General features: G+C 42.8%; 3 protein-coding genes across 7 annotated transcripts; 2 read left to right on the top strand and 1 right to left on the bottom strand.

Moving 5' to 3' along the window:
• Positions 1-1222: 1222 nt before the first annotated feature.
• zdhhc23a (zDHHC palmitoyltransferase 23a) lies at positions 1223-5143 on the top strand. The gene is made up of 5 exons (XM_089017307.1): positions 1223-2034; positions 2920-3054; positions 3381-3977; positions 4227-4394; positions 4555-5143. The coding sequence occupies exons 2-5, from the start codon at positions 2936-2938 to the stop codon at positions 4826-4828; spliced, it is 1158 nt and encodes a 385-aa protein (XP_088873433.1). The 5' UTR covers positions 1223-2034; positions 2920-2935; the 3' UTR covers positions 4829-5143.
• A 1301-nt stretch (positions 5144-6444) lies between these two features.
• On the top strand, positions 6445-8112 carry LOC148886553 (lipocalin-like). Of its 2 annotated transcripts, none has more exons than XM_089016569.1 (6): positions 6445-6604; positions 6686-6825; positions 6893-6966; positions 7659-7772; positions 7848-7949; positions 8017-8112. In XM_089016569.1, the coding sequence occupies exons 1-6, from the start codon at positions 6512-6514 to the stop codon at positions 8034-8036; spliced, it is 543 nt and encodes a 180-aa protein (XP_088872695.1). In that variant the 5' UTR covers positions 6445-6511; the 3' UTR covers positions 8037-8112. The 2 variants fall into 2 exon arrangements, with proteins under 2 accessions (XP_088872695.1, XP_088872694.1); XM_089016568.1 differs by having other exon boundaries at positions 7656-7772.
• LOC148886552 (zinc finger X-chromosomal protein) lies at positions 8108-17676 on the bottom strand. Of its 4 annotated transcripts, none has more exons than XM_089016562.1 (8): positions 17364-17676; positions 15734-15830; positions 15399-15492; positions 15178-15324; positions 13889-14038; positions 13661-13783; positions 12891-13034; positions 8108-12143 (listed from the first exon to the last, which is right to left on the bottom strand). In XM_089016562.1, the coding sequence occupies exons 2-8, from the start codon at positions 15794-15796 to the stop codon at positions 10819-10821; spliced, it is 2046 nt and encodes a 681-aa protein (XP_088872688.1). In that variant the 5' UTR covers positions 15797-15830; positions 17364-17676; the 3' UTR covers positions 8108-10818. The 4 variants fall into 4 exon arrangements, with proteins under 4 accessions (XP_088872688.1, XP_088872689.1, XP_088872687.1 ...); XM_089016563.1 differs by having other exon boundaries at positions 15178-15306; XM_089016561.1 differs by having other exon boundaries at positions 15178-15492.
• Positions 17677-18147: the final 471 nt, after the last annotated feature.

The following is an 18147-nucleotide window of genomic DNA, read 5'->3' as shown; positions in this document are numbered from 1 at the left end:
CTGTCCTGACTTGACCTAAATGCAACTTCCAAGTCCAGACCAGATTGCGAGTAAATCGTGGATTGCCATCCATCCTTTTCCGATAGCGCTTATCCTCATCGGGGTCAAAGGTTAGCCGGAGTGTATTAAAATCCAAAGTCGCACATAAACATTTACAGTCTTTCACCCAAGCAGGCACAGGAACACCATGTCGACCCCACACAGGAAAGCCAGAACAGATTTTACGCCCGATCTAAGAACTATGAGGTGGCCGCGCTAACCATTTTGAAAACGAGCCATCAGTAATGTCAGTTTCTTTCTTTTTTGTGTGCCTTCAATTGGTAAGTAACTTTGCTTTGACTTAATTTCATTGAAGGTATGCGGGTGTGTTCAACTCCCCAACATTTAAATATGCAGTCTCAGATAAAGTTAGAATAAAGTTGTCATCCAATTAACTCATTCTCTGCCAGACGTGCAAAAATGTGTCTACTCCAGTGCCAGGGTTTTTGTCATTGTCACTCAAATTCCAGGACCCACAGAATATTGAGTTTTAGGACGACATAAATGTTCAATGCAGCGTAAGAAACCTTACTCTCTTCTTTCATCAGAAAATAAAGAGATAATTCCTAAATCATATGGGTCTGGAGTTATATGAGCTTGAAATGAAAGTGGCTGTCAGGGTGGTGGCCACCTCATAGTTCTTAGATTGGGCATCAAATCTGTTCTGGCTTTCCTGTGTGGGGTTGACATGGTGTTCCTGTGTCTGCTTGGGTGAAAGACTGTAAATGTTTATGTGCGACTTTGGATTTTAATACACTCCGGCTCACCTTTGACCCCGATGAGGATAAGCGCTATCGGAAAAGGATGGATGGCAATCCACGATTTACTAGCAATCTGGTCTGAACAATGAAATACATACACATTGTTTTATATAGTGCTTTAACAACAGCTGAAACTGGAACAAAGCGCTAACATGGAAAAAAGGGAAATGCTGCCCCCCTGCGGAAGGGGGAAAAACATGGCCAGCACTTTACCGGCACCCACCCACGAAAAAAACAAAACCCAAAAATAATGGCGCTCTGTCATATTGGCAATTCCCGAATAAATACCCGAATTTGTTTGGGTTTTGGTTTTTCTTGCGTGGGTGCAGATAAAGCACTGGTCAGACCTCTGGCAATGTTTTTTCCCTTCCACAAGAGGGCAGCATTTGCCTTTTATACAGGCGTCACCACAAATTCGGGACGTCATATGGTCAATTCCCGAATAAATTCGTGAATGGCAGTGAATGAGTTAAAAAAACATCACACACACGCAAAAAAAAAAAGCTGTAAAATAGGAAAAAAGATTTCCCGCAACTAAAGTTCACACTACAATCCTGCCACTTAAAAAAAATCGATACATTCTGTTTGTTGGACCTGTGTTTTCTAATAAAGACGCTGTACAAGAATCATTTATGACCCCTAGAACATTTATCGATTATAACATTACACAAAGTGGAATGCCGAGACGCAAATATCAGAACAACAAGTGGCGGATAGTCAACAAACAAAATCTTCCAGACTTTTCTGTGAGCAAGCAGCAAGGTCAGGTTGCTTATGTTCAGGAGGAAATGTGATCCCAGAGGGTGGAGCTGCCCTGTGGATCATCACATCACATTACTCCACTGCGCTTCACTCTACGTCCATCTACTACGTCGCTAATCTGATGCGGCTTTGTCTCACAGCCGACATCAGTGCGGCTCTACCAAGGCTGCTAACAATCTCAACAACAAGCCTCCCGCGGTTTTTTAAGTTTTTTATTCAAACCCAAAAGGGTGACTCCGGCAAAACTTTGCTCAACTTGCTCAAATATCACTTTTTGTTGCCCAAAAACGAAGAAGCAAGGACGATATTTGTGTTACTTTAACGCAGAGACGCCACAGCAGAGACCTGACAACTTTTCTTTTTTTAACCGCACACTAGCAGTACTTCATTTATTCATTCAAGAGCTGAAGCTTTCATCCGCAGACCTTTCTACTCATCTTTTTGCTCTGATTTTTTTGTTTGGAGATATAAGGTAAGTTAACAACTTCAAATACAGTAAAGTCTCGTTATATCGATATTCTCGGGAGTCGGAAAAAATATCGATATAACCGGACTATCGATATATCCGATCCTGCGGGCATGTAATTTTCTCGTTGAGTTCATCGAAATAGTATCGTAATAAGCAGTACTATCGATATAACGAGACTTTACTGTATGTCTATCCTGACTTTGGATGTCGACCAACAGAAAAAGAGGAATTATCTGTAAGCTTGCATAGGTAATAATTACAGGGATCCCAACCAATGGAAATTAAAATAGAGGAAAATGAAACAGATCAGCTGGGGGTCAAGGAAGCACACGAAAGAATGTCGACTCAAGCACTACGCATTATGATCATCCTATCACCCTTCAAAACAAATGTTTTAGCGGTTGTATTCGGAAATAAAAGAACTTTTATATGAACCTAGAAAATATCACTTTGGTGGGAAAAAAATAGCGGAATTGCGCTAAATAGCGGATGTCTGAGATCCCTGTAATTAGTCCTAACATCTGAGCTATATAACACAACAATGATATCAAAATGTCTGCTGATTCTAAGACACAAATGCTCATTTCGATTGACACATTGGATGGTGATACTTTATATTCATGTTGAATGATATGAAATACGCAAGAATAATGTTCGCGTGCAAAACAGTTGATAGTCCCAGAGTGTTTGTCCCCATGGACACAATGGCCTACTTTCAACAAATTACATTCAAATCACCAAAGGCTGATAATAGAAGCTCTTCATTTTTCGAGACACCCCATGGGACTCCAATAAATGAGGTTACACCACAATGTGCTTTTGTAAGATGGGAATTCAAAATACTACACTCTCAATATATCCTGAAGGGAAAGATTTGTGTGTTTTTAGGTCAACGTAAGTCGCTATGAAATGGGAAAAATTAAAACCACCGGAACCTGATGATCCTATGTGTTGCTGTGAATGTGACATATTCCAGTACGGTTGTTTCTGTGACTGTGAGGATCTGGATGAGGCCTTCAACAGGTACGACGGTCTACTTAAACTTCATAACCAACAATGTAAGGACTATCCATTTCTTCAATCTTGCCATTGATCACCTACCCTACTCATCCATCCGTCTATTTACTCATCTAACCATAAAACACCCATCAGTCCTTTGATCGAGCCAACACCGATCTGACCATCCACCCACTGGCGCCCTCGTCCCGTTCTATGTCCATCTGTCTTCTATCCATTTGTCCAGTCATCCATCCTGTCCCATTTCCCTTTCCCAGTCATGTTTCTGTCCACCCAAATCGTTAACATATGACTCCACAGCCATTGATTTCGTCTGCCCTTATCTATTGTAGATGGCTAAAGGACAAGGTGCCAAAGATTGGATGTCAAACATTTCTACTGGGGGTCTTGATTGACAATTTGGAGATCTCCCTGGTCCCTGCGTTGGTTTTATTACCTCTGCTGATGCGTGTCGCGGCACTGCACTACCTGCTGGGTATCATGATCTTGACAGCTCTGCCGGGTTTGGTGCTTTGGCTCTACTACGCCACTCACAAGAGAAAGAGACGAACACTCTTCTTCCTCACGCTGGCGTTGTACTCTCTGGCCTACGTGTACTATCTCTTCATCACTGAGATTGTACCTCGTGGGGACGTGAGTCAGTTACAGCTGTGTATCGTGACCGCGGGGATTGTTTTCACTATTGCATCTCTGATTCGGACTAAGAGGAGCCCAGGATTTGTTCGGATTGCGGCACGTGAGGTGGACAGCGAGGGTTCACCAGATCTGGGCGGGTCCGTCCAGACACAGGTTTCGTCCTCTTTCTCAGGGTCAAGACCAAGTGATAAATGGAGCAAGTGTCCCGTGTGCAAAATTACACGACCTCCACGAGCGGGACATTGTGGAACGTGTGGAGTGTGTGTTCAACGGCTGGACCATCACTGTGTCTGGTCTGTGACTTTCTATTTTTGGTAGAAAAAGTGACTTGAACAAAGATTTCTACAAATGATAAAAATAAAACCTACCATATTTTCTGGTGTATAAGGTGCACCCAAAAGCCTTGATTTTCTTCAAAAGATGACCCTGCGCCTTATATGCCGGTGCACCTTATATGTGGCAGTGAATAACTTAAATAAATTTTGCCGCCGACCACACAAGATTTTAATGCGAAACATCTATGTGTGTGCACTATGTTGTAGGATAAACAGTTGCGTAGGTCAAGGTAATCACCGCAACTTCCTGTTCACCTTGTGTGTGTTTCTGCTAACTTCTTTGTACGGGATCACTTTGGTGCTACGAAGTCTTTGTCCTCAACAGTATCTAGTCAGCGCGCTTTTCTACTGCCCGGGTGTCTACTCTCAGTCCAGGTATGAACGCCAAAAAGAAGTTCCTGAAGATGTGTGTGCTGAACTGACATTGAATGAGTTTGGATATAATTGCTTCATTCTCTGATGATGTAATGCAAGTGGTTGCCATCATTTTTAACCGTAGCACAATTTCACATCCCTCCCTGTTGCTCTGTTGCAGCTCAGCGCTCTGCTTCACCTGTACCTGGTACAGCGTCATCATCACCGGGGGCCTGGTCTACCTACTAGTGGCGCAAGTGGTGAATATCAGCTACAACATGACTGAGCGGGAGGCCCGTCTGGCTTTGAAGAACAAAACGGGTCAAAGTAGCCCATGGGGACTCGCCGTCGGGACGGGAACGTATTCGCGAGGCTTCTACCAGAACTGGGTTGACTTCCTCACTATGGCTGATGCCTCGAGGTGTCCTCGATCCGGTGCCCCTGACTTGGTCTAGTTTCGCATCAATCGATGCCTCCGTGATTGAACTGTTATTGCCCATGCAGTTAACGTGTACAAAATAAAAAGCTCTCCGGTGACTGTTTTTGCAGTCATGGCATAAATATGAACTTTAAATAATTAATATGTTCATGAAAGCCTGTTTGTTGTATCCTATTTAATGTGGTCTTTCTGGTTTTTCATAATTCATATAGAGTGGGTGAAGGAAGCTGTTTAAATCAATAGGTTGTCTTCATGTGATGCATTTCTGCAAACTAGAAAATAAAACCCTCTGGATGATGTGCAGTTCTATCCCACAAACATAAAAATAAATATATTCTCAAACACTATTAACAGTATTGGATTTCAGGCTTTCTTGTTGTTTTTCCCACGGAATTGGGCCTTTGGGGCTAATAAGAAATGCCAAGTTAGCCTCCTCAACATACTCACAGTGAAATCAAATGACAATCAAGTGTGGGTGTGAATATATGCTGCTAAAACCATGACTTAACATTAATTACATTTCCCTCAGGGTTAATGGTATACCTGTTTAAACTGGTATGGTATGTGTGGATTGTATGCGAAGATCCTCCCAGGATGAGGAAAGGGCCTTGTGGGATCCCATTCCCTTTACCATAGCGCACGCTATACCATATTTTCCGGTGTATAAGGCACACCCAAAAACCTTGATTTTCTTCAAAAGATGACCCTGCGCCTTATACGCAGATGCACCTTATATGTGAAGTAATACAAGCCACAGCATGTCTCGTACCTGTCAGCAGCCAAAACTCCATTTCCCCTTGTAGAAGTAGTGCGTAACCTCAGCCTGCACTGTTAGCGCCTTATAATGTGGCGTGCCTTATATTTGGAAAACTTTTGTCTATGCATATATTTGGAAAATGTTTTTCATTCATTGATGTGTGCGCCTTATCATCCGGTGCGCCTTATATACGGAAAAGGTTTTATAAATTCGCCATTATCCTGTGACTGTAAAGTGTCCTTGAGAGTTTTGAAAGGCACTTAGAAATAAAATACATGATTATTATAATCTTGGGTGTGCCTTATACTGCGGTGCGCCTTATGCACCGGAAAATACGGTAGTTAAAAATCACTCAGTCGACACTCACTTTTGCCATTCTAGACGTGACCTGAAGCTTACAGTTAATCTAGACTACTATAAAGGATGTGGGAAGCTCAGGGAAAAAAATAATCTAAGAGATTTGCTTGTTTATGCAGATTTGCATGATGATGTATGGTTCTAAAGTCATTTAAAAAAATCAGTGCATGCAGTGGCAAAAGCAATGACAGAGTGGCACATGAGAATGTGTCGAGTTGTTTGTGTCATAAATGCTGACAGTTGAATTTAATTCTGCGCTCTGTGCTATGGAATACGCCAGAGAGCAGCCACTGTTTTGTTCTCTGTTTTTAGTCTGACTAACTATTACTATTATAAAATATGCAATGTGACACATTTAGACAAACTCAAGTTACAGTTAAGCACATTTTACTGAATTCTAAGCGCGTTAGCGATAAACGTGTGGCTGCGCCTACATGTTTGGACTCATCCCAGCTATCATTTTGTGGAGGAGTGCGCTTGCAGGGGAGAGAAAGTGAGCCCACCACTATATAAAGAGATGTCAGGGAGGCAGAGCAATACCAGTAGACGTTCTTCTCTTGGTCCTCCCTTCGCTTTCCGGCAACAATGGTCTTTCTGGTGACTGTTTTGGCAGCCGTGCTGGCCTCCTTCGGGACGTCCGCAGAAGTCATACCACCAGCTGACTTTAATGTCCAAGGGGTAAGAAGCCTTTGAGAAAAAAGGTGATTTTGGTCTTATTTTTTCACATTAACAGTAGTTTTATCAGGATATCTTGCGTAGATGGCAGGGAAGTGGTACCTGATCGGTTTTGCCTCTAATGGCCAATGGTTCATCCAACACCGGGCCAATATGAAAATGGGCACTGCCATGCTCCAACCATCTGCAGACGGTGACCTGGATATTTCGTATGCCAGTCTCAAGTGAGCAAGACAGCTGGGGAACAAAAGGATTTTGGCAGTGCAAAATGGTGAAGCTGTTTCTGTGCAGATCCGATGGAACATGTTGGAGAATGAACAACCTGGCCAAGAAGACCGATATGCCTGGAAGGTTCACATACACAAGTGAGTGGACACAAACAAAATAAGCATTGACAGGGCGATAATGTAAAATTCTAATGAAGACTGGATTTGAAATGATGATTGAAGGATATGTTGAAATGTAGATCGCTGTTTAAAGGGGGTAAACGGTATTGGATCCCATTATACTGTGGTATGTGCAGGTTTATCCTATGAACTGGACGTATCATGCATTTAAATAATCAGTCGGCATGATTAATATTTACAATCCATTTCACTGCCATTCACAAATTTATTTAAAATATGACAAAGCGCAATTGATGAATGTAATTCTTGTTTGGGTGCCGATAAAGCGCTGGCTATAGCCTCTGGCAATGTTTTTTTGGTTTCCACAAGAGGGCAACATTTATCTTTCGTCCATTCGCATTTCGCATTTTGTTCCAGCTTCATCTGTTGCGAAAGCACTATATAAACCAATATGTATGTATTGCATTGTTTGGAAAGCTGCCCTCATTTCGAGCTCATATAACTCCAGAACCATATAATTAAAATAACTCATTTTTTTCTGATGAAAGAAGAGAGTCTAATGTTTCGTACGCTGCAGTGAATGTTTATGTAGTCCTAAAACTGAATATTCTGTGGCTGCTGGAATTCAAGTGACAATGACAAAAACCCTGGCATTGGAGTGGACACATTGTTGCACGTTTGGTTAAGATCCATTCGCCTCGATCCAGCAGGTTGGGGCAATGAGAATGACATGCGGGTGGTGGACGTCAAGTATGACCAGTACGCACTGACTCATACTGTTAAGACCGATGGAGATCAAGCCACTGTGGTCAACAAGCTTTACGGTAACACCGTCGATTTTACAATTGGGAACATTTCAAACCTTCTGAGTGATCAACAAACCTGATGTTGGTCGACAGGCCGCGGAGTGGATCTCAGCCCAGCTCTGATGGAGAGGTTCAGGCAGTTCTCCCTGGAAACCGGACTCCGAGATGAAAACATCGCATTCTTACCCCCAAATGGTACTTTTCAAGATATATGTGTAAAATGATGATGACAGATTGAATCTCACTATTTTGCTTCATTTAGGTGAGTGCACCGCTGCTTAGCTTCCTGCCAATCTCAACCACGCTGTCAAGACAAAAAGGTTACAAAAGGATGCGAATAAAAGTCAAAGAGCTCAAATCTGTTTTTTTATTATCTTTTTTTTTTTACAAATACGACACATCCAGAATGACACAGCCCACTTTCATCAAGTGTTTACATCTACACGCTTTATACATATTTGTATACAAAACAATAATTTACGTCCCATAGAAGTCTAGTGACACAGAACTATACAACTTGTAAATGAAATAAATATAAAGACAAATCACAGGATTGGATGGAGTAGAGGAAAAATGTAAAAAGTACACCATAAGCACCTGTCTGCCGAAGTTGATTTAAGAAAAAAAACATTTGGACTTTTCTTTCTCCCTTCTGGTAAGAGCAACACGTGCTGAAAAAAAAAAAGAGTTCATTTATAGTTAGTAGCAGTGCTTAGCATCCTCTATGGATTGCAAGTGGGCTACTGTGATGATTTTTTTTAGCCTGCGGAGAATAAATTTCTATTGCTATTTTTGCAAATGAATGCTCCAGTTTACTCATAGGCATCTTGACAAAATTAACAAAAAATCTGAAATGATTCAAGAGTCAAGACTATTTAGGCATTTTTAATGTACAGGGACTATTGTCTATAGTGTAAAAAAATGTCAGGAGAGTGTCGCCTCCAGATTTGCGGCATTTTTCGATACAAAATGGGGTCATGAACTGGTATCAATTTAACGAATTTTCACTGAACTATAATATTCCAAGTGTCCTAATCTCAGAATGAATTTATTGTTGCTCACCTGTGCACTATTCACGTTTAGCCCTGGCTATTTGTCACAGGACACAGGGCCACTGCAAAGTTCCAGCATCAGGAAGCAGACCAAATACTTGGAAGTTAATCACATATTAATTGGCACGCACCTTTCCATAAATGCCTTTACCTTTGCCCGGGTGACACAAGCGCTACAGCAAACATGATCTTAATCCACACAGCTCGTGTTTCAGTAAAACGGGACTCACGGTGACAGACTTTACACTCGGGTTTGGAGACATGAAATGAGGACCTTTTATGATTGCAGTCTGCAAAAATGAAAAAAAGAAGCGTATCAAAAACAGACATTTGCACTACCTGTCATGCAAGCTTCCCCACTCGTCAGCATGGAACATGCAGTTAAAAAGTGCAAGTCTACATACAGAAAGTTCCGCACCCCGACGGCATTGACGTTATGTACATGTGTATACACGCGAAGAGACGAGGGAGGGTGAGGCTGGAAAAGACATGTACAGTGAACCCCCGTTTTATTGCGATGAAAATACATGCCTCTGCTACATGGTGATTTTTTTTAAAGCAATCGTTTGTGGGTTTAGATACGGGCAAGATGTAAAATGGGCAGTTTGCTTGAGGCTAGTGTTAAAACTTGTCAGCCAGTGTAAAAAAAATCATTGGCACCACCCTACAGACTCTCAAGGACTTCCAAGAATCAAAACAAGGGTGTGGATAATCCTACTGGACCTTCTGCACCCTGCCACCACCTTTTCCAGCTACCGATCCATGCGCACCAAATCCAGCAGACATTTAAACAGCTTCTTCCCCCGTCGCCATTAATTCTCTAAACAGTAACCTAAACATACACTAGTATAGTGCCTCTTTGCAATTATTTTATGATACTAGTGCAGCGTGTTCTACCGGAGGCAAATTCCTTGTGTGTTCTACATACTTGGCCAATAAAGATGATTCTGATAAAGATAGCATAGATTTGATTGGCTCTTTCAGCATTTAATCATTTTAATGGCACTGTAGTTCACAGCCGTCTGCAACAGTGTTTTGGCCACGATATTTGGCGAAGGAGAAGTACCTGAATTTTCAGAGGTACGCCTTCTAGGGAGCACGTGTGTACCAGAACTGATTCGGACGGGGAGGAATGTCAGCGCCATTTGACCCCGGACTGCTTGTGTCTTTTGCGCCTTTTTTTCTGCAGGTGAAACCATCGTTCATATTAATCGATGAATCGTTTCACATTATTTTCGTATAAATCTGATAGAAAATAGACAGAATAAAAGTTATCATATTTAAAAGTTTCATGTTTAGAAGGCTCACAATGGAGGCACAGAAAATCTGGGGTCAATCTGAGGTGACCACACACAGCCTGTTAAACTGTCATCTTCATGTAGGGGATCTGGCCTTGGACTAATTTACGACTTGATCAACTCCTTCACAGGATTTGGCCACAGTCATTAGCCAGGTTACAAATCTATCAGTTCATAGAAAGGACAACCAATTAGAATGTCTATGTTCTGTCGTTTTATAGTTGTTGATGCTTGGGAGGTCCACGGGTGTGGTATTCAAATCAAGAAGACTATGTTTTACATTAGTAAAAAATAGTCTTCTTGATACATTAGTATCGCTTAAATTTGCATATACTCTCAATAAATAGCTTGGCAGAGGGCTGCAGAAGTTGGGCGTCGGTCATGAATGGCTAGGTCCCCTGCCGGCAGTAAAAGACTATCTTCCTGTGTTCGGGCCTTTGTTCGCAGTGTCCAGCGAATATCTCTGACAAAACCTAATCTATAAAAACTAACTATTTATGTGGAATATATCTGATTGTGTTTATTGGAATATAAATAAAAATGTGATTGCTAGTTTGTAAAAAAAATACATTGGAATTGAAATTTGGAGGGAAAAAAATAGAATGTCAGTTCTTGGAATGTGTTTATGCTAAAGAGGGGGTTCACTGTAAAGAAGAGGACAGGCTAAGTTTAACATTGAGTAGCGCATCGCTGAGAATTAGATGCTCTGTCCCGTCACTCCGCTTTAACCACGTCTTTGTGGTGGCGCAGGATGTGCTGGTTCTTCTCCGACGGACGTCGGAAGCCTTTCGAACAAATCTCGCAGCGATGCGGGTAGTCTTTTGTGTGGATGGATATCACATGGCGCTTGAATCCTGACGCGTCGCCCGTGCTGTAATCGCAGTACTGGCACTGGTAGATTCGGCGTTCTTTTTGTCCTTTGCCGATAACGACCGTCACGCTGCTCGCTAAACTGGCTGCGCTCACTCTCGTCGACGGGACGGAACCGGAGGAGGCGCTCTGGGTTGATTTTTTGGGAGAGGCCGCGGGAGAATGTGTCTCTGTCCTCTCCGGCTCTGTCTTTTCGGGGGAGGACTGCTGCTGTTCCTTAGTATGGACAGACAAGATATGACGACTGAGGACAAAAGGGTCAGCGTTTTTAAAGTTGCAGTGTCGGCACTGGTGGAGTTTCTTGGTGCGATGCGCCACCGAGTGCTTCTTGAGCTCGGACGGCCGATGGAAGCCTTTGCCGCAAACGGCACATTTGTGCGGGTAGTCCTTGGTGTGCACGGATATGATGTGGCGTTTCAGATCGCTGGAATTGGAACTTTTGTGGTCACAGTGGTCGCAATGGTGGGTTTTATTTTCCTCGTGGGTCAGTCCGTGCTGGTTTAACTCCTCCTCCTCCGCAAACGTCTGGAAGCAGCGCTCGCACTTGTATGGCGTCTCCTTACTATGCTTGGTCTTGACATGAGTCTTGAGGTTGGACGAGTCGGCAGACTTGTACTCGCAGTACATGCATGAGTAAGGTTTCTCGCCAGTATGCGTGCGCATGTGTTTCTTCAACTCGGAGGGGTGACGGAAACCTTTCCCGCATTCCACACAGATGTGCGGGAAGCTTTTACTGTGAACGGCCAACAAGTGTCGGTTGAGCAGTCCTTGCTCAGCAGTTTCATACTCACAGAACTTGCACTTGTGCGACTTGGCCGCTGCCGGCGGCTGCGGAGGAGCAGGGGGCGTCTGCTGACTCTTGGCCTCCCGTTGGTGGTGCTGCAGTCTGTGGGAGAGCAGAGCTGCCTGCTGGTGGAATTCCTTGCCGCATATTTCACACTCGAAGGGGGCCTTGTTGCTCAGGGCGTGAACCTCCATGTGGTTGTGGAGGCTAGCTTTCTTATTGGTGGTGAAATCGCAGTCTGTGCACTGGTACTTTTTTCGGGTCAAAACCTCCTGGTGATGATTCTTTGTGTGCCGCTTGAGGAATCCCCGCGATTTGAACTTTTTGCCACAAAGCATGCAGGGATACACCGTCAGAGGTTGACCATAGGGACCGATGATGATGGCTGAAAATAAGAGAAATAAGAGCATCAATAAGTAGATAAACGGAGTGAGGCACTTCTTGCTTATGAGATCTTTTAACAGGTCGATTGGAGCTCTCAACATGTAATGCAAGCGATTCCAATTGTTTCCGGTGTATAAGCCGCACCCGAGTATAAGGCGCACCGCAATGAATGGTGTATTTTCAAACCTGTTCCATATATAAGGCGCACCGGAGTATAAGGTGCCCCTTCAATGAATGAAAAAGGCTTTCCAAATATGTATGTTGTTTTTCTACTTCTTTCTTTCCTATTGATTTCATACCTTTACTGCTCTGAAATGTAAATTTCTCCACTGCGAGACAAATAAAGGTACATCCAATAATAATAATAATAATAAAAATATATACGTTTTTAAATTTTAAGGCGCACCATATTATACGGTGCTACAATAAAGGCTGTTATGCACTACTTCTACAAGGGGGTAATAGAGTCAGGGGCTGCTGACAGTAGTTGCGAGACCTGTTGCGGGTCAATATTACTTCATATATAAAGCATAACTGCATACAAGGCATAGGGTCATAGGGCATAGGTCAAGTCCCACCTGCATATAGGTGCAGGGTCATCTTTTCAAGAAAATCAAGGCTTTTAAGGTGCGCCTTATACAGCGGAAAATACGGTAAGTAAAAATAAAATACAACGCCGCCGAAGTTGTACGATTTCGATTTAAATGTGTTCCGAGGACAGCGAGCATCTAGCCGGGGTCGACTGTACCTGTTTGGACTTGCCGCGGTTCGGATCGCCGCTTGGTCTTGTTGCGTTGTCGGCCTATTTCGTCAACGCCGTCCGATTCGTCGATGTGCAGGAGCGCGCTTGCAGCTCCGTTCCTGTTTTCACAGCTCTCGCTATCCTCCACACCTGTAAGGACCAAATCTTTACTTTGATGACATGAAATCAGTACAACTGGCATCTCAGCTGCGGTTGATTCATTGACTTCCGGTATGGCTCAAAGATTGATAAAACCTGAGAAACCTCAAGCAGTCACTCATTTCAACATGAAAAAAACTCATGAACTCCTTCACTGCCATGCCTGAATTTATTCGGCAATTCAAAATATGACGTACAGCGCTATTCCCGAATTTTTTCTTGCTGGGGTACCGATAAAGCGCCACCCAGACCTCTGGCAATGGTTTTCCCTTCCACAAGGGGGCAGCATTCCTATTTTTTCACGTTAGCGCTTAGTTCAGCTTCAGCTGTTATTAAAGCGCTATATAAACCAATACGTATGTATTGCATTGTATTTTGGACAGCCGCCCTCATTTCAAGCTCATATAACTCCAGGCCCATAGAAAGTTTGAATTAACTCTAAGGTTTCCCATGCTGCATTGAATGTTTTTGTAGTCTTAAAACTCAATATTATGTGGGTCCTGTAATTTGAGTGACAATGAAAAAAACTCTGGCACTGGAGTGGACACATTTCTGCACATGTCTGGCAGTGAATGAGTTAAGATATTCCCAAATTTGGTTGCACTAAAATCACTCACCATCGTTTTCTTGGTGATGTGAATCACCGACAGACATGTAAACCATCTTTTCTCGAAGCGTTTGGCCCGAATCTATCAGGGCAACATTCTCCATGTCCCCATCGCTGATGTCAACGGATTCTCCTGGAAGGTAAAATAAATAAATACAGCAAGACACAAAGCCTCTTGTTTGTTTGCGATCCATTTCGGAAAGGCCATGCATGGGTATGTTTTCATACTTTCTCTTACCCATGTCATCCTCCCCTGATTCAGCTTTGAAAATGTACACCTTGATCACTTCCTGTCCATCCTCATCCTTCTCCACTTCTTGGTCCTCCACTGCTCCCTGCACCGTTACCTCTGTTCCATCCTCAGATACCATTTTGCCAGCTTCATCCACTGGTGAGAGGGGTGACAATGAGATGGAGTGGATAAAAGTATTTTTAACTCATTCACTGCCAGACGATGTGCCACTCCAGTGCCGGGGTTTTTGTCATGGTCACTCAAATTCCGGGATCCACAGAATATTGAGTTTTAGGACTACATAAACATTCAATGGAGCGTAAGAAACCTTACACTCTCTACTTTCATCAGAAAAACAAGTTAATTCCCAAGTTATGATTCTGGAGTTATCAGAATCAGAATCATCTTTATTGCCAAGTATGTAGAACACACAAGGAATTTGTTTCTGGTAGAACACGCTGCACTAGTATTGTCGTCAAAAAAACTGCTAAGTGGCACTATACAGTTCCATTTTGGCTACTGTTGAAGAGTTCAAAGAGTTAATGGCTTGAGTTATATGAGCTTGAAATGAGGGCACATGTCCAAAATACAATGCAATACATACATATTGATGTATATAGCGCTTGAACAACAGCTGAAGATGGAACAAAGCGCTAACATGTAAAAAAGGGGAAATGCTGCCCCCTTGTGGAAGTGGAAAAACATTGCCAGAGGTCTGACGAGCGCTATATCGGCATTCAAGCAAGAAAAAACAAAACTGAACTAGTTTGGGAATGGCGGTCTGTCATAGTTTAAATGCCTGAATAAATTTGTGAATGGCAGTGAATGAGTGAAAAATCATGGGGACACTTTATTAGTCCTTCTCATGTGAGAGTTCGAGTGATGATTTTTTTTGTGAAAAGGGAATACAGTAAAGTCTCGTTATATCGATATCGGATATATCGATAGTCCCGGTTATATCGATATTTTTTCGGACTCCCTTGAATATCGATATAACGAGACTTTACTGTATTTGAAAGCAGCACTAAAGATTTTCTTTATTTTCTGAACCCAATCTCCCATAATAGGCCAAAAGCCACGCAAAATATTCCATTATTGACCAAGTGACTAAGAAAAAACAAGATCATTTTCATCTACTGTATTTTTTATATGAGAGTTTCCATTTTTCCAGATCTGTGAACATGTCAAATTTACCTCCATACATGATTACGGACGCTGGATGCTGGGCATTTCTGCTCTGAAAATAATAACATCATCACACAAAGATAGATTGTGACAACAAAGAGTTGACTTACATGATATCATGAGATAATCGCTGCAGTTATCTTGGTCATCGTCCTGCTGCTCGTGGTCCAGGTCGTCTTCGGGGATGTCACCCATGGCAACGCCTTCCTCCTCACCATCCAAGGCCATCACGCAGGTTTCTACAGCGACATCTTCATCTTCATCGCAGTGCACATACTCAGATACCACATCCTCAACTGCATCCTGGATGACTAGCTCGTCTGGGGCAAACCTGTGCACCGCCATGCCTTCACCCTCGCCCTCAGACACCAACAAAGTCTCTTGAAGCTCCACAACAAACTCCTGCCCGCCGGCACCCCCCTCATCTGGAAGAGGCAGGATTACCCAGTTAGCCAGATAAGCATGCAGAGCATTTGTTTATTCAAAATAAAGATCCAGTGGATTGGATGGTAGACTGTCATGCATGCATCACCATAAACTGTTCGGCTCAAAATTATCTGGCTAAACCAAGAATCCTGCTTCTTCATATACCCCAATAATCTCTACAATATGATGTCGACTTTCTGTCTTGCATAAATAAGCAGTCATATCAGAATGGCTCATTACCCGATCCGTGTAATATAATTTTTGGCTCTTCAGAAGGTATTGAAAGCCCGGTGACCTCCTCATCCATTGTCCTCGCACTGCATTTGTTACTGGAGAGCTGGAAACAAATGACAAAAGAAATTAGTCTTCAGCACTAGGGGAATTAGTATCAAATAATACTCCGGTAAAGATTTATTTTCGTTTAATTCTTTATTTCTATATGTCACAAATGTCTTTGGGATTTCCTACGATATGGAGTGATGTAAATTCAACGTGCTTTCAGAGTAGTGCTGCAACATGCAACGATACCGACTGGACGAGAAACAGCATAATTAAGAGCAAGTAGCGGAGGCAGAGAAAGCACCCAAGTGAGGTTGAGTCATTAGTCCTTCCCACAGAACACATAGACTAAATGCCCCGCTGTGTAGTTTGCTCTATTTGCATGTGTTGCTCCCCTTTGCGTTAAGACTTAAATTTTACCAAGCCTGAAACATTCATGCTGCCTTTCATTAGCCCACCTATGGCTTTTGATATGACAAATTAGCATTACATTAATGGACTTCTGTAGGGTTCCGTTTAACAACTGGGCGATTGCATTTACCATGTTTTATTCTACTATTTTATTAGTAAGTTAAAAAGACAAATGGGGCTTGTTTTATTTTAAAAATGCATGACTGATTGACTCAATTCCATGTCAGAATTTGTGACAGCATGATTTAACATTGACCCACAATTTCAGAGATCGTTTTCTTTTGACATACTGTATATCGAAAGCCTTAACAAGGCAACTAGCACCACCTTTCTGTGGTACTGTACATCGTTTTGCTCACTCCCCCATGCTTGCGGGAGGGATGCAGAGGAGTAAATAGTGATGAGGGATGCTGGGGTACCATCACAACCACCCCTCCTTACGAAAAGAGTCTGCTGTGGTGTTATTTATTCCGAAACGTACACCAGCAACCCGATATAACCGAAGGCAAAAAAATCAATAGAAGCAATAGTGTTGGACTGGCCATCGGAAAATAAGTACATTACACACGGGAAATCGACTGTAATGATGAGGTGAATGCAAAACAGTTATGGAATAAAATAGTAGATAGACAAGAGATAAAGTATACGTGTCGTGAGTCGCTTTTAGGAGAAGGAAATGTATACACAAATGTACATCTTTGCCATAGAGCATTTTTAATCACACCAGCATCCGCCATTTTGTTAGCTTCATGTACAAACGAACGATAATTTAACTCACACATAAAGAATGAACGAGTCAAAGTAGAGCACTTGAACAAATCCGCCGTTGAGGGATACCGAGCTTATAAAATGTTGAAACAACACGCGCGTGGCGAATATTTAACACTGCAAATCCGTTCCCCTTTTCGAGCTAACTAGCTAGTTTGTTAGCACGCTAGCTAACAACACAGGCCCAAATTCCCGTTACAAATTGTGGCCTTTCTTCAGGCCTGGGCCTAAGAAGAAAAGGCCACACCGCTTCTTTTTGCGGCCTCTCGGCGAGAATTAATGAATAAATGAAAATGTCCCATGCATGCAATCGTGATGATAATAATAAAAATAGAAAATACAGAACACACACGAGCAAATGCACACTTCGCAGTGCAGGCAGCCGCGTTACAAGCAACAAGGAGCCCCGTACCAGATGCAGCAAGAATGGCCTCCGTCCGCTTCTCGGCTTCCCAGGGCCGCTTGGTCCCCCCCTCCCCACTACCCCAGACTCGGGCTCGATTCAATCGGGAATTTGGTGTTATTTGGGCGGGCCGCAGAGGAGTACAAGGGGAGGGGTAGGGGTGTATCTGGAGCTCCACTCAAAGCAAGGCAGGGCTGCTGGAGCCTGATCTTGACATGCTAGTAGCTGCCTGCACCTCCGAGCTCCGAGGCCGCCGTCAGCACGACACGTCATAGCCAGAGAGCGGCAAGAAAATGCGGAAGGGTTTGTTGTGGAAAGCACGCGGGTAGGTAGCAGACGAAAACAGGCCATAAACCCGCGTCGGTTGTGACTGTTATTCTAATTTATGAAGACCAACGGAGACGGTGATACTTAATTCTCCTTTGTTGTACACTTGGCCATATAATTCGAAGCAGCAGGCAAGCAGTTGCACCATTAAAAGTGAAACTATGGTCCCATTTGGGGCATTAATGCTAATACCGTATAACAGAGATAAATAAATATAAAATACAAGTACTTTCCATTAGATATGTGTGAACCAGTGGATCATCTCATCTCCGGGGTAAAAATCTTTAGATTGTTGGATCAGTTTTCCACTCATATTTTAAAACAGTGTTTCTCCAACTTCAACTGATATTTAAAGATCTTAATACTTTCCGAGTTCGAAAGTAATGACCAATATTAAAAACAATAGCTTAGTGGAGTCAAAGGATGACCCCCCAAAGTTAAAATATAAGCAGTTACACACTACATT

The sequence above is a fragment of the Hippocampus bargibanti genome, linkage group LG16 (genome assembly GCF_051943395.1).
Source record: "Hippocampus bargibanti isolate YZ-2025 linkage group LG16, ASM5194339v1, whole genome shotgun sequence".
Lineage (NCBI taxonomy): Eukaryota > Metazoa > Chordata > Actinopteri > Syngnathiformes > Syngnathidae > Hippocampus > Hippocampus bargibanti.
The sequence above is the reverse complement of the archived record's forward strand: the minus strand, read 5'-3'. Positions and strand labels throughout refer to the sequence as shown.

Coding starts and splice junctions, on each gene's coding strand:
- zdhhc23a (XM_089017307.1), top strand. CDS start 2,936: ATGAAATGGGAAAAATTAAAACCACCGGAACCTGATGATCCTATGTGT. Junction 3,055..3,380: donor CTGGATGAGGCCTTCAACAG/GTACGACGGTCT, acceptor TATCTATTGTAG/ATGGCTAAAGGACAAGGTGC. Junction 4,395..4,554: donor GGTGTCTACTCTCAGTCCAG/GTATGAACGCCA, acceptor GCTCTGTTGCAG/CTCAGCGCTCTGCTTCACCT.
- LOC148886553 (XM_089016568.1), top strand. CDS start 6,512: ATGGTCTTTCTGGTGACTGTTTTGGCAGCCGTGCTGGCCTCCTTCGGG. Junction 6,826..6,892: donor ATTTCGTATGCCAGTCTCAA/GTGAGCAAGACA, acceptor GTTTCTGTGCAG/ATCCGATGGAACATGTTGGA. Junction 7,950..8,016: donor CGCATTCTTACCCCCAAATG/GTACTTTTCAAG, acceptor TGCTTCATTTAG/GTGAGTGCACCGCTGCTTAG.
- LOC148886552 (XM_089016561.1), bottom strand. CDS start 15,800: ATGGATGAGGAGGTCACCGGGCTTTCAATACCTTCTGAAGAGCCAAAA. Junction 13,035..13,660: donor ACATCACCAAGAAAACGATG/GTGAGTGATTTT, acceptor TGGTCCTTACAG/GTGTGGAGGATAGCGAGAGC. Junction 12,144..12,890: donor ACCGCGGCAAGTCCAAACAG/GTACAGTCGACC, acceptor TCTTATTTTCAG/CCATCATCATCGGTCCCTAT.